Below are 15,300 nucleotides of genomic sequence, written 5' to 3' on the forward strand. Positions count from 1 at the left end.
CATAGAAGATATATACAGTAAACACTAAATACTATTTTCTTCAGTAGCAGGAAGATCTTGGTTTCCAAGATAAACCCATTGTCCTTTATAAAATTAGTATTTCTGCTGTGCCTCAATTTTCTATCCACTGAAACATCAATAGGCACAGAACTGGGTAATGAGAAGTGCCACATCTTACTGAGTCACAAATAGTCAATTCATGTAGTCACACAAAATGCACTTTACGTCACTTGATTGCCTCTTTTCAGAACTTTTACATTTAAAAGAAATAATTTCTTAAGTCTTGATCCTGTGGATATTTACTACTGGGTGTGTGGCTCATTACTGTGAGTAGCCTGCTACTGGGACTACACACAGGAATCAGTGTCACACCTGGTAGTAAGTGTTTGCAGGATCAAGCTGTTAGTTACTATGCACATTTTTACACACCAGCTTGTCTGCTGCCTGATAGAATTGCAATAGAGTCTATTTCTAAATTTTGTCCAGATCAGAACTCAATTAACAGTTTGATTCAGATCTTGCGAAATGAGCTATTTTCCATAGAAGGTTGAACTCCATTACATAGAATAAAGCGGGGGTGAGGTAATTCTTTAGGAGAATTAATGTTAAATGTATAGAGTGCCTTTGTTTAATTTAATAGTCCATATACATATATCAGACTTCTCATGTACTAATGCACTATTAATATAGTTAGTTTTGCGAAAGCATAGTTCCCTTCCTTCACTGAAATATCACTGCAGCAGTCACAAAGTCATTCTGAAGTGCTTCTTCGTCAGAAGAGTAGGCATGAGAAGATCTGAGAATATGGGGTAGATAAAGAGAGGAATCATGTGATCAAAAAGGAAGCGGCATGGGCAGCACTCCGTAAAGGAGCTTAAGAATACGTGGGCAAGAAGAGTATTTTGGGTGATGTTAACACCTGGCTCTGCTACTGGGGAAATGTATTTCAAGATGGTTAGTAGCAGGGTGAGTATGAGGAGCACAGATGGGCCAGAAGCAATGTCGTTAGGTGTGAGGAGGGGAGCAAGTTTTGAGGTGGGTAGTAGAATCAGGAAGAAGAAAAGGAAGGAAATTGGAAAGGCCAGGGTTATGTTTTCATTAGATATTTCATGCCATCAAAGTGTAGTGTCCTGCGCCTCTTGGAACTCAAATTATGCAATTAACCACTGGGATTTGGGGACTGGGGATATGACTTTTGGGAAACAAAATCGGGGAGACAAAAAGTGCACTACAGATATGGGAGGGTTTACAAGATATTGATTTGAGACTGAGAGGGAAGATTAAATTTTTAAAAAATCTGTGGAAACTTGAGGGAAAGAAAGCCAAGCGAAAGATACTAGTGTGCCACCAGCCAGTCTGGGGGTGCTTGCTGGTTAGCCCACAGGAAGCCAATCTGCTTTTGCCAGTCACCAGAATGTCAGTGGTGACCTAGCCTGTCACCCAGGAAGGCATCCAGATTTCAGACTGCGAAAGGTAAGGGCAAGAATCACTTTCTTACATGCAGTTGTGTCTATTTGAATGCCAACTTTTTTGGACACAGATATTAAATTCCTGGTGTTGTCTTTAGCTCTGTGCTCTGTATATTGTGGTTAGAATGTTGATGTATTAATTGCATTTTAGAGCCTTTGGTTGCCGCCTGCTCAGGATACTGTGGGCAGTTCCCATGTCTGATGCTTATTTTAGTTGCTTGGCTACTATGAAATGTTATCTTAGCATTTCTTGTAGTGTCACAGTGGCTCTCTTGATGGCATCCCATTAAGGAAACGTGCAAACTGGGGCCGAAAGATGCTATGCCTATATTGTTCTGTTGCTTTTGCTACAGTTACTGCAATATGATTCTTATTTCACTGTTGTTAACATAGGCTACTTGTAAAATACTGAAGGGCAGTATGAGACCAGTTCTGCCCAGTTGATTAACTTGAGGGATGCATTAGTTCAGTATAGAGCAGTATTTGGCCCTATATGTTTGTATGAAAGGGAATTACTGTGCCAGGGAGGTGGTGGGTGATCACTTCACTTTACTGTCTTGCATTCTGCTCTATTAATAGCTACAGTACAAATGGTATTTTAAAGTTATTGCACTATTACTAACTTTTCCTGATTTCACCCCCTCCCCGTCTCCCCAAAAATCCCTCTGTGACCAATCCCCCCCAACAGAATATGACTCAAAAACCAAAACACGATTGGGCTTTTGTCTGGTTAAAAAAAAAAAACTGAAAGCAACCCATTTTGCCTCCAATTTATAATTTTTCTGTGTATTTTATTTAATGTATTTATTTTCTATTTACAGAGCTGGGTTTCACCAGCATTTCTGATTAAATGGTTTTATTGTATGCGCAGTTTGAACTCTCTTCTGAAGTCTCTAAATAAACTATACTTTCTTCCGGTCAGTCCAAAAATGTTTTTTTCAGCAAATAAATGAAAAATGACTCTAAATGCTGTCATTTTTAAACTGGTTTTATTTTGTTAATGTTGTTGCAATCCTTTTCTTTTCATACTTATTATTCCTGCTTTTTGATGGTTGTGGTGCATTAATATTTACAAGATGAGATGTAGTTTTCTGTTTATATTAGCAGTCTTCTGTCTGTGAGATATGGACCAACCAGAATGCAGGATTTCCTTTCTCATCGATGCATCAGGTTCATAATGTAAGATACTGTAATAAATGGCTCCATTGTCACTGTCTGGAAGTGTAATGTGTTGCCATGGTGTCGTTAGTACTTATATATGGGTGTCATGTTGAAATTACAAAACAATTTGTACTGTCTGCTGACGCTTGGGATTATGTGTGTGTACATTCACTTATCATGGTGTGTGATTAGTTTTATGTTGATTGTGTGACTGGAGATGAAGGAATTTTTAGTTCTAGAGTTCAGTTAAAACTTACTTAATAGTAGTTTTGATGTCTGTTCCAGCTCTTTTTGTTTGCTCATTTTTTCAAAGAAAGAATGTGTAAATTGCTTAGTTTGTGCACCCTGTTTTGTGCATCCACCTCTTGTTAATTAGTAGGATCCATACTCCTCATACCTAATTGATGAACTTTGAGATGCCATCTTCGCCGTGGCAGTAAGCCATTTCTTGTGAATTATACACGACCTTGATAATGCCCCAAATTTGTGTCATTTATGTGAAAAACTGTGCTATTCATGTGATAGAAAAAACAGTTATCTATATTGTAACATGCTCTGCAGAACTCCCTTTCTCTCAATTGTTCACCTTTTTCCCATATATGATACCTTTAAGGAACTCATGAATGTCCCACACACATGAGGTGACTGCCATCTTGGATTACCTTTGTGATAGGAGGATATCTTAGCTACCATTCTTTAGAAAGTTTCTTCAAGCATCCCAAGAAACATTTCAAATGATTTCAAAATTTACCTTTGTTTAAAAAAACAAAGATTTAAAAGGTTCCAAAGTGGCCAAAGGAAATCTCTCTTCTGACAGTGATCATTAAAAAATTGAACTAGATTTTGACTGGTCCCACAGAACACTTAAAATTCTTCCAGGGAGGACATATTTACAAGTTCAGCTAACAACACTGTATTGTGTGTGCTCTTGTTTATAGTCACGGTAACTAATGCATAGTGTTCGACCTAAGGCACCTGGCTTTACAGGTGGAGAGTTACAACAAATAGTTCTAGTTAAAAAATAAAATTCAAAACCCTCTAAAACAGGCCTACTATAGCTTTTCTGTGTCATGTTTTGTGCCTTCCATATTTTAGAAAGAGATTATGAATGGTTTAGAGAGTTTATAAAAAATTGTATTGGGATTGCTTCTGACATCTCTGTCTCTGCAGTCAGATTTCTTAGTTACCATGAGTCAAACTGCAGGAGAGAAAAAATAAAACTAGCATATGTGCAGCAACTCTCAAAATGACCAATAGTTATAATCTACATTTTCAGTGTCGCTTAATTAATATCCAATAAATCAGTCCTTTCTACGGCTAGAAACAAGAGTGGTGTGTTCCACTGGAAAGCTGGAAGGCTTCCCATTTCCAGTGATATAAAGAACTGTAGGAACATGAGATATCTGTCTTAAAAGCTTTGACATTTATGGCTAGAAAAACTATCACTGACAAAGGATTGAATCTTCCCTACTGGGCCTTGTCTTGGGGTAATTTTGTGAGGGAGATTCCATATTTTTATGGAGTAAGGAGGAAACATTTCTCTCTCATGGTGGTTTAGGGAAAACAAGCAAAGTGATTGTTGGAAGCTGTTCAGGGGGTTGGAATGTTAGAATAAGGCCCAAAGAGACAGACTAGTGGGCATATGATGCTACCATAAGCATGTGATAAATTGCTCTGATATCTGACAAATTAAAGGCACGCAATGAATAAATTTATCAAATACCTCTCCAGTTCATCACAGGGATATCATCTCCACATATATGGTATGTTGTTATATATGTTCTTATAAATCTTTTGCTTTTAATACTTTTATTTGCAAGACCCAGAGGTAACCAAACTACTAATGTTGTTTGGTTATCTCTGGGTCTTGTAAATAAAAGTATTAAAAGCAAAAGATTTATAAAAACATATATGTTATTAAAAACTAAATTAAATGTGGTGGGCCCAGTGTCTTAGTTTACAAATGAAGATCATCATACTATTTTTATAGTGCCTGAAAGTGCATTAGGTGCTAGTGAATGGGCCTAAATTTCAATATATGACCATGAGTTAGTGTCCAAACTCACTCCTGAGGCATTTGGCATTATTCATAACTCAAAAGTTTCAGCCTAAGCTTCTTCCTCAAGCCCTACAGTTTCCCTCTAGGATCTCCTCTTGCCCAGAGAGCTGCTTCCACTCCTTTATATCCTGGATGGAATTAAGTAGACTCTCCTGCCAACATAACTCAGCTGTAATTATCTAAATCTCAGTGCAGAATTTTAGAGACCCAACAGAAAAGCCCTTTATTCCTATACAGTGTTTTAGAGTCTGCCCTGTTACCCCACAGAATAAAAAGAAAGACATGGGCCCTGTCCTGAAGAGTTTACAATCTAACTTTAGACGTGATGGGACAAATGAAGGTAAAAAGCAGCAGGGAGACAATGGAGTAAGGAAAGACAAAGGCTACTGCTCTGTTTATACATGCACACATCTTTGTTCGTCTAAGTATTTTCAGAGAGTAATTATTATTATTGATTTAGGAGAAATAGCGGGTATTGGCAATAGCATTGTCTAAAATAATGAAGATACTGGTAGGAGGCAATCAAAAAGAAATGAGATTAAAAGAAATAGCTTCAGCTATAAAGAACACATGTTATAGTTACAAAAGAGCACTCCAGGACTCGGTGGCTAACATGCCTTCTTTTTTCATCAGTCAAAAATAATCCACACTTACAATGTTTATTGTTTTGCAACATTTCATAGTAGTTGCTATCTCTGCAAGAAGATGCTGACTGGAATACACAAAAGGTTTTCCACCCTCCAAGAGTCTGTCAGTAACAGCACGTTTCTGTATCTCTCCGAGCTGTGTGTGTGTTTAGATCCACCATTATAGTCCCAAGCACTTTTAGGGTAATCTTATCAATTCTTTTTTATCCAAATTTAAAGGCAATAGGGTTTTTATTTGGATGATTGTACTTATTAAGAGTGATTTATGTGAAGGAATGGTACCTGCGCCGTTCCTCTGCAAGAGTGCCATACTTGATCTTTAGTGTTTCAGCTGAAGATTATTTCTCATTTCCTCATGATTGTCGCTTCCTAGCTCCTTTATAAATTAGCAATATTCACTATTTCTCCTGCCACTGCTCTCCATTTACAGACTGAAATACTGGTTTCTGAACAGCTTTTAAAGGTTTTTTTTTAATACTTTTAAATATTTGTTGTGCAAAAATAGTCCAAAATGTAAATTCATTTACTCATTTTACTCCTCGTTTAATTTCTCTCATCCGTCCTCTGTGAATGGGAGCAAATTCTCTTATGGGCAGTGCAGCATGGGGGTTTAGCAACATGACCCACGGTCATCTCTACTATGGGAATCCTGCTCCTACCATATTAAGATGCTTTGAATAGCCAGGGTTGAAGAAGTAAGGATCAAAGGCTTAATGTTATGGCTTCCATCCATCCTTTTATCAGGCCTGTTCCATGGCAGTGTCCTCTTGCTAAATGCATGATGCATGCCCTCCTGAAGAATAGTTTCCTCCTATAAAGTGTCCAGGAGAGCTTTAGTTCATTAAAAGTCACTGTTGAAAAAAGACTTAAAGTCTTAAAGCAAGAGGATTTCAAGTGTTCTGTCATCAGTGGCCCTTGAATAGTTGATTATTAGGGATGACATAAACTCTCCCCAAGGATTCAATCCTGCTCTCCTTATAGTTGGTAGTAAATCTCCCATTGAATTCTGAGAGACAAGAATCAGGCTTCAAGTCCCTGTCCTTTCTTTTTAATCATATTGAATCAGCATTTCTGTAAAAGAGGGTGAATATTCTGTGAACACAGCACAATACACCATAAGTGGAGCAGTTCTTTCCAAATTTGAGAGTTGCAGCTATGCAGTCTACACAGCTAACTTCTGAAGAGGGACATTCCATATATTTGACTAGGTACTTATAAGATCCCGGTTTCTGAAGTGTTTAGGCAACATTAAATAGGCAGATCAAGAATTACTATATTGTACCATCTGTGGATGAGAGTAATAATGTTGGCATTAAGTAGCTTCAACTTGTTTTAGGATGTGTACACTTGCTTCAAGTTATCACATTGGCAGGGTAACATTGATGTTTCCAGATTTACCTCTTGCTTTTCATTGCAAAGTTGTGCAAATTTCTGTCCTTTCACTATTGTGTGACACGTGAAAATGAATGTACAATACTTGTCTTGTTTACTCTGTCCTGGTTTAATTGATGGTTTGCTAGACTTTTGAATCTCTCTTTGATAAGAATCTTTTCATATGTTTTTACATTAATTATTACGTTTTTCCATAACCTTTTTTAAAAAGGGATCTTAATCCAATTCCATTTATCTATTAATATCTTAAATTACATGTCAATTAGCTGCCAACAATTTGTTGCCAATTTCAACCCAAACTGAAAAGAAGTATTGCAAAGACAGTAAATATCCATATAACTGTGGGGTAGTAAATAAAAAGTTAGAACAAATCAAAGTAGAAAATAATCACATAGGAGAGGAAAATGGTGAGAGAGAGAGAGAGAGAGAGAGAGAATTTCTGAAGTCAATCATAGCCCCAGAACTATACATGATGGCGAACATCTGTGTATGGATATGAAGTTTGTGATGGCCTTTTGGACTGGACCTCTACAACCTTTTCCTCTGGGAACAAACAATGCCTTGATGGAACAATTTAAGAGGAAACTACTATCCCACTGATTATCCTGGAGAGGTTGGGGACATATCTGGCCCTGATAAAAATGTCAGAAGAGGGTAACAAAGAGACAGAAAAGTAGTCATTAATACAAATATTAAGAGTGAATGTGAAAGAGAAGTAGTGTTAAATGTACAGGCAGATGTCAATAAAAGGTGATCAAAGTAAATATATATGTAGAGAGATTAAAGAGGAAAGACTATATAAACTATAATGATTAAAATAAAAGGAGTAAAAAGAAACACACCCAGATCAGATAAGAATTTGGGGATAACGGAGAAATTTAAAATAATGATAGAAAACAATAAGAATTATGCATAGCAAAGTGCATTCATAACACAAAACATATACAGTAAATTAGACAACTGGGCTTCCAAAGATCTACTTATATCTATTTTTTATTAACCTGAAAAATAATTTACCTCATTTGATAGTGATTTATTGATGACTGTTGGTGGCAACAAATTGTCCTTGATTAGCTGGTGGTGGTTCACTGCCCTGGCACAAAATTTTACTCTTCAGAATTATATTTTGCTTTCTAGTATGTAAAATTGTCCCTAATTACAACAGCATATTTAGCTTTTTAGCCTTACATGTTTGTAGACAATAATTATTTAAATCATATCAAAGTCTAAAGTATTTGGATTGTTAGGGAAAATAAACATAATATATTATCAATTAATGACATAAATTGGGGTAATAGGAAATTTGTTAGCTGTGTAGAAAAGTCTGCAACAGAAAGCAGAATTATTTTTTCTATGAATGGGAGGGATTTTTCTGTATCAGGACTTTTCAAGAGCTCTCATTTTTATACATATCTTTCAAACTTAATTGTGTTTTTGAAAGAATTCAAGTATTTAAATTATTTTATTCTAAATGCAAACAAATTAAACTTAAGCATCACTGAACTCTATAGAACGCTTGGATTATAAACTAAACCATGAAAAGTATTATACAAGTTGTATTCATATATTATTTACATAACATAGATAGTAGGTACACAACATATGTAAATCAGGTACAGCATAAGAGAGCTTACTTTATAGCAAATTTGCCTGCAGCTTATGTTATTTTTATAATAAATATGATTTTCAGACAGGAGACTGGGGAGAACCTTCAATTACCTTACGGCCGCCTAACGAAGCTACAGCATCAACTCCAGTACAGTACTGGCAACATCATCCAGAGAAACTCATCTTCCAGTCATGTGATTATAAAGCATTTGTAAGTATTGGTAAATTCAATGCTCTGGTTTTTGATAGATTGCATTATGCATGTGTTTCTGAACATGTTAAAAGTTAATGGTGTTGGGGTTTTTTTAAATTTATATTTCCCAATAACAGGTCATTCTTTATTTCTAATGGACCAAGGTATTTCCTCTGAAACATTTCCATAGTTGTTAAATAAGAAGCAAACATCAGAAATATTTTTATTTTAGTTCTCAGATGTATTACAGCATATTCCATAGCAACTGAGAAATGATGCCATGAGAAAAGGCTCTAGGGCTATCCAGGGGACAGTGAAAGCAAATGGCACAAACTATGACTATGCCACATTCACCAATCTTATAAACTGATGCTGTCATACACACAGCATACAAGTTCAGCCACAACAGAATTTTCAAAGAATAATGTATCTATTACAAAGATGTTACAAACACTGGTAAACTTTCAAGGGCTCACGATCCCAAATCCTATATGTATCGGACAAAAAATGAAATGCATTTAACTTTTTGGCTGTTCTTCATATTTTTCTTTACATAGTTTACTAGTTGATAGCTATTTATTTTTAATGAAACATTTGCTCTCAAAGCTCATCTAACATGCTCTTTGATCTAGCAGTCAAGTCATAGTCAGACATAACCATTGCCCATTATTTCCATGGCACTGGATGAAGATGTGCATAAACCAAGGATCATGACTTCTTTGCCACTACAGGAAGAGTCAGAATATAGAACATTAAAACACATAGGCCCTGGGCACCAGCATTGTTTTATGCATAGCCTCTCATTGGGGGTAGAGCAAAGGAGCAATGCCTCATCTGTAGCTCTGGGAGGCTCTGTGACAAAATCTTCAGGGAGCCCAATCTGTTGTGTCACTCTTTGAGAATGCAACATTCATTCTCCTTTGCACCTGGTCCTGTGCTTTGTCCTCTGCCTTTTCCGCGAGTGCTTCAGGTCTTTGGGGTGGGAACTCTTCACCCCTTTTCCTGTGAGCGCAGACAGTAGAAGGAAGCTAGACTCTCTTCCCTCTGGCTCTCTTGCAGACTGCATCTGGCACTGCCTCCACTCTTTAAGCTGGTGAGAGGAGTCTGCTCAGTAGCTGTTAGATAGCCTAACTGGGTAGCTACTGGGGAGCACAAAGCCTGCTGCTGCATATCTAAGAGCACTTTGGGGGCTGGGACTGGCTTTCCTTTTTCTCCCTTGCCCTTCTTCTTCCACTGGCTCAAAATTGACGAGGAAAGAGAGATTTTTGGCCATCTCATCTGCTCATCTGAAAGTTTTGGAGGAAATGTCAAGTGGATGTGCCTGTGCTTTGCTCTCAGATCAGCACAAGACCCACGTTGTACTCTGCCCCTGCACAGGACCAAAAGAGGAGGGGTAGCTCCTGTGTGCCCTCTCCCTGGGCCTGTACACCCAGGGAGGCCAATCTTGCCCAAATTGTAGATAAACAATGGGCAGGTCCACACTTAAAACACTGCACCAGTGCAGCTGTAGTGCTTCAGTGAAGATGCTGTTACGCTGATGGAAGAGCTTCTCCCGGCTGCATAGTTAATGCACCTCCACAAGAGGCAGTAGCTATGTTGACTGGAGAAGATCTCCCATCAACATAGTGCTGTCTACGTGGGAGTTAGGGCTATGTCTACACTAACGGCAGCAAAGTTGCTGCCGTCAGATCAACTTATCTGGATCAATTGAGCAGTCAGTGAAGACCCACTCAGTCGATCCAGAAGTCGACGTAATTAATCCACCCCTGCAAGTGGTGTAGCACTGCGTCGACGGGAACATAGTTCCTGTGAGCGCAGTGGCAGTGAAGATGGCATGCAGAAGAGAAGCACAGTAGTCAACAGGAGTTACGCAAGTTCTTTGCATACTTTGCGTAACTCCCATCAACTGCTGCCGAATCGCGGAGGTAAATGTAGACCAAGCCAAAGTCAGTATAACTGCATTGCTCAAGGGTGTGGATTTTTCACACCCCTGAGCAACGTAGTTATGCCGATGTAAGTTTATGGTGTAGAACTGGCCTATAACAGCAAAGGGCACACAGAAAAACATTAGCTGAGGGCTGGTCTACACTGAAAACGTATCAGCATAGCTATGTGTCTCAGGGGTGTGAGAAACCTATGCCCCTGAGAGACAAAGCTATACCAACCTAACCCCCAGTATAGCCAATGCCAGCTGCCGCCTCTCGAGAAGGTGGATTAACTACAGCCATGGGAGAACTCCTTCCATTGCTGTAGCGAGTGTCTACATTGAAGTGCCACAGCACCAGTTTAAATGCATACCCTAAGGCAATACGGTTTGGTTTAAATGTTCTCATTTCAAAGGTGGTTCCCATTTGAATGTTCTTCCTTAAGGTCTTCCACTGAAGTCAATAACAAAAATCCTATTCACTTCAGTGGTGCAGAATCCGGCCTAACTGGGATTTGATCCAAGACCAAGACAGAATCACAAAGGTTTAGCTGATATATTTCAGTTTAAATTTCTTTCACAATCTACAATACTTAACTGAATAAAACTAGATTACCCTATATTTATGCAGTTGCATTGGTGTTGCTTTACCTTTCTGTCTTTGCTGTAAATTACTACACCAGGAAATGGTCCACAGTAATTTACTATGCTCTACTACTCTCTGTTCTGAAATGTGTGTACATTTTTGCCTTTTTCAGGTCAGTGTATCTGTGGCACACAGGTGTGAACTAAAGTCTTTAAGGAGAATCTGACTGTACACCTAGAAACAGTATATTTTACCTATCTGTGTATATCTATTGGTTCACATCAGCTGCACATAGCTTAACTTTGCTGTCTTCTGCAACCCTATAATTATATATAGTGATGTGATTTTTGCAGATGGATGCTTAAAAAAAGAGTGGTAAATGCTTCATTTTGCAATCAGATGCAATTTTTTAAGATGGCATTCTGTAGTGATTTCTGTTTAATTTAAGGAACTACTTGCTGGTACCACTGATAAGTTCTTCCTCTAAATTCATTTATTCATTTATTGGTAAATGTTCCTGTTTCATACAGAATTTATAGTAACAACCTCCATTTGAAATTCTAGTATATCAGAAGTATATAGTAAAAAAAACCCAAATCATAAAATGTTTAGGCTACCTAATACTATTCTGATTTCCACAGCTTTTTAGCAGTTTTTGTAGATTTGTTTTTGCTGTGGATTTTAGCTACAGAAAATTGAATGTATTTTTATTTTAGTATTTAGGTTCTATGCTGGTAAAGGAGCTAAGAGGCACAGAATCAACGCAGGATGCCTGTGCAAAGATGAGGGTAAGTTAATACATGTATATTTTCATGTCTGATAATTGAAATAGTAGATGCTGTTTAGTGAACTAAAGTTACCACTTTATAATGCCACGTTCGTTATTCATCTATTTTCCACTGTCCTTGAAATTACTTTGGTATTCAACAGGAAGTCCATTCTGACCTTGATCTTTATTTTAATAGATGTTTTATGTAAATTTTAATTATGACACTGAGGCTAAAAGATTGTATGTATATATTTGCTTTATGTGTCATGTTTGCTATTAATTCTTTGAAAATATTTCAAAATACTTTTCATTCATTTGAGCATGCACATTTGTGAGAATAAATTTATTTATTTCATTAATGTTATGGTTTGTGTATGGTAATATAAATATAATTTACTAAATGGAAATATGTGTACTAGTGAATAATTTATGAACATGTTACAAAGTCATTATATCTTAATACAGAGCACAATCTTGCAATCACTTAAACATATGAGTAACTTTACTTTCATTAACAGCCCCATTCTGTTAATGAAACTACTCATGTATTTAAATGTTTGCAAGATCAGGCCTATGGAGATAAATTCTTTTCTGCCATTTTACAGGAAAAAATGGCAGATATTTGCAAACTATTAAGAGTCAGTTTTTGTGTTGACCTTGTGCGTCATTCTAGCTGTTTAAAGAAATGATTAGGAAATCCAGTCTAGATCTGACAGACATAATACTGTTAGAAACACAAAATACAGACAGCCCAACTATACAATATTTATCTAATTGTAACATAGTTTATTATGTGCACATTACAGTCAACTGTGTTCTCATACATATAGTAGTCTGAAGTGGTTAAGAAAAATGAAGAATATAATTACAGAGTAATCTGTTGCAAATGAAAAATTATGTGCATGGATGAGTATAATCCATTCATTGGTTTATGGATTTTAGAGGCATCATGTATGATGCCTCTTGAGTGCTAGATTTAGCATTTGTATCTGCTGTGAAGCTAGAAAATGTATAAAACTCATGCACTCAGACAGCCATTCCCTTATTGGTTACATATCTACAGTACACAGGCTTTCACATAAGCTATTCTAGCTAAGGGCTGACAGTAATTTATGCTTTCTAAATTGCCTGAAGATCTGTGTTTTTTCAGCTGACTGCATACTAATAATTTTTACTTGTGCTGGAAACTCCCATTCTTGGTCAAAACTCACCCTTTTTTGAAAGACTCACAATCACAAATGTGTGATTTTGGGGGCTGGAGAAAGGGAAAGTGTACTGTCTATAATTTAGCTTTTCAGCCCCTCAAACTCAGCATTTACTTTATTTTTCAGAAATGTGCATATACAGATCTAAGGGCAGAATTTGGCACCTCAGTAATATCTGACATCTTCAATAAATTTATTATATTTGACTCAACTCAGAAGAACATAAAAATAATCATTATAAACATGCTATGGTAAATATATGAGAGTTTAAAATGTGCCATTATTTTAATTCAGATTTAAATTATATTCCTTGAAAATGAAGCTTATGAACATCGGTTTAATAGAAATTTTAGATTTTCCCTGACAGTAACAAAGTTATATGGGTAACTTATATGGGACATAATACAATTAAATACTGTTCTGTTGCTTCTTAAAATTAAAATCTTTTTAAAACATTTTGTTTAGACACAGTTACACCGTTGATCTTTATTTTCTGTTTCTTTTATTTTTCATTGCAAGGAATGTTAATTAGCATGAAAATAGAATCTTTCTTGTTTAGGATTTCTCCTACTCCTGCTGCTTACTCTTTGGGTTTTATCCTATTTCTATTGAAGTCAATGACAAAAGAATTAATTGGTCTAAAAATCTTTCAATGAAGGAAATGGCATCTGGCATTCAAAAATATTTCCCTCTTTGTGTAGCCTAACTATTAGCATCTGTGAGTTGAGGGGGGTCAGGTAGTCTTAAACCATCCTGGGTCCTAACTCTGTTACATTACTTATGTTCATTACTGTATTTTATGCACCATTAGGTTTATTTAATGGCTTCTGTTATAGTTCTATTTTACTTTAATTTAAATGCACTAATAAGATGCGACATTTAATGTATTTAATTTTCTATCGGGTACCAAATTCTGCTCACTGGTACAACTTCATTAAAGTTAGAGAGATTACACTGATGTAACAGGGAACAAAATTTGGCCCATTGCCTTTAACTCTTATTTTTCTTTTTATGTTCTCTAAGCCTTTCACATACTAAAGTTTATGCTATAAATAAACTAAGTGTTAGTTACTCTTTATGGAGTCTGGCAGGTCTTGTTTTCAGAAAAGGACCTGTGAAAAATAGGTTCCTGGAATTTTTCTTAGTGAGTCTTGTGGTGCTTACCTTTGGCCTTATTCTGTTATAAGCAATTTTGATATTTCCTTGATGAATTTCAACCTCCCATCAGAAAATGCACAAGTCTGAAAAAGACCCGTCAGGAGGAAAAGTGTCTTAATCTTCCTTAACCCTTCATAGAATCAGGAAAATTAGGAATGGACATGACTTATTTATTAGGTGATTTAATTTATCCCCTGCCCAGGCCAGATTATTCCCATTTTCTAGTTCTTTGTGTTTCTAGTTCTCAATCTGGGAGTTGCAATGGCTAAACAGGAAGGATGGTCCCAAATCTTGTTTATGTTGTAACATGGGGTTGCAGTATAGAAAAGTTCAGAACCACTCTTTTAATAGGGACCCCTTTTTGCTCATCTACTGGGCTTTTCAGGATTTACATCCTAGTAAATCATATGAGTTTTGTTGGGAAAAAACTACTCAAAGGCTTCTGGAAGTGATTTCAACATGGCGCTCAAGATTATACATTTTTGTTCCTACCCAAATTCAAGATTGCTTCCTTCTGAGCGTTTATCACTCCTCTTGCATTCATCCAGAATTATGGGTGTTTGGCAAGAACTGCACCCATGAGAAGGATTACGTTTTTCTCCCATTCACATAATTTGATTGGATTGGATTTATTGTTTTTGTCTCCTTGTTTAATTTCAGATGTCTTCTCTTATGACATTTCTCCCTCCCTCTGTAGATCACAGCATACTCTCCTTATCTCCTTTCCACACCTGCTGTAAGGTGACCTTTGGTATTTTAACATTAAATGTTTCTGTCCTGGGCCAAGATGCTTTTATTAATTATATTGAAAGATACATCCCAGAATTTAAGGACTTTCATCCCTCTCAGAATGATCTGGAAGATAGTAAAAGCTGTGCTTTTAGATCTGATTAATGCTTTGCTTCAAATCTCTGAAGACAGACTAGAATGTCTTTGCCTTTGAAAAAGAAGTCTCCAATCTGGAGATGGGCAGAGTCCTGTTTCTATTCTAGACTCATGCTGGTTTCCACATATCTGACTTCCTTGAATATTAGCTATGCAGAGAGGGCACCATGTTATACTTACTACCAATTCTGTGAGCACATTAGTAAGGGGGCTACTTCACTGCCTGTCATTTAAAAACTCTGAA

At 36.8% G+C, this 15,300-nt stretch overlaps 1 protein-coding gene across 6 annotated transcripts in view; it reads left to right on the forward strand.

Moving 5' to 3' along the window:
- Window positions 1-15,300, forward strand: part of ANKS1B (ankyrin repeat and sterile alpha motif domain containing 1B) — a 736,922-nt gene that overhangs the window by 680,228 nt on the left and 41,394 nt on the right. For 3 of the 6 annotated variants that reach the window (XM_067559740.1, XM_067559743.1, XM_067559746.1), the window contains 3 exons: window positions 2,574-2,648; window positions 8,419-8,547; window positions 11,756-11,827. In XM_067559740.1, coding sequence (XP_067415841.1) covers window positions 2,574-2,648; window positions 8,419-8,547; window positions 11,756-11,827 — 276 coding nt within the window. Of the gene's footprint in view, window positions 1-2,573; window positions 2,649-8,418; window positions 8,548-11,755; window positions 11,832-15,300 lie in introns of all 6 variants that reach the window. The other 3 variants (XM_067559741.1, XM_067559742.1, XM_067559745.1) reach the window with 2 other exon arrangements.

Source organism: Emydura macquarii, unplaced genomic scaffold (assembly GCF_026122565.2).
Source record: "Emydura macquarii macquarii isolate MOO-44397 ecotype Brisbane River unplaced genomic scaffold, CSIRO-AGI_Emac_v2 contig_2205, whole genome shotgun sequence".
NCBI lineage: Eukaryota > Metazoa > Chordata > Testudines > Chelidae > Emydura > Emydura macquarii.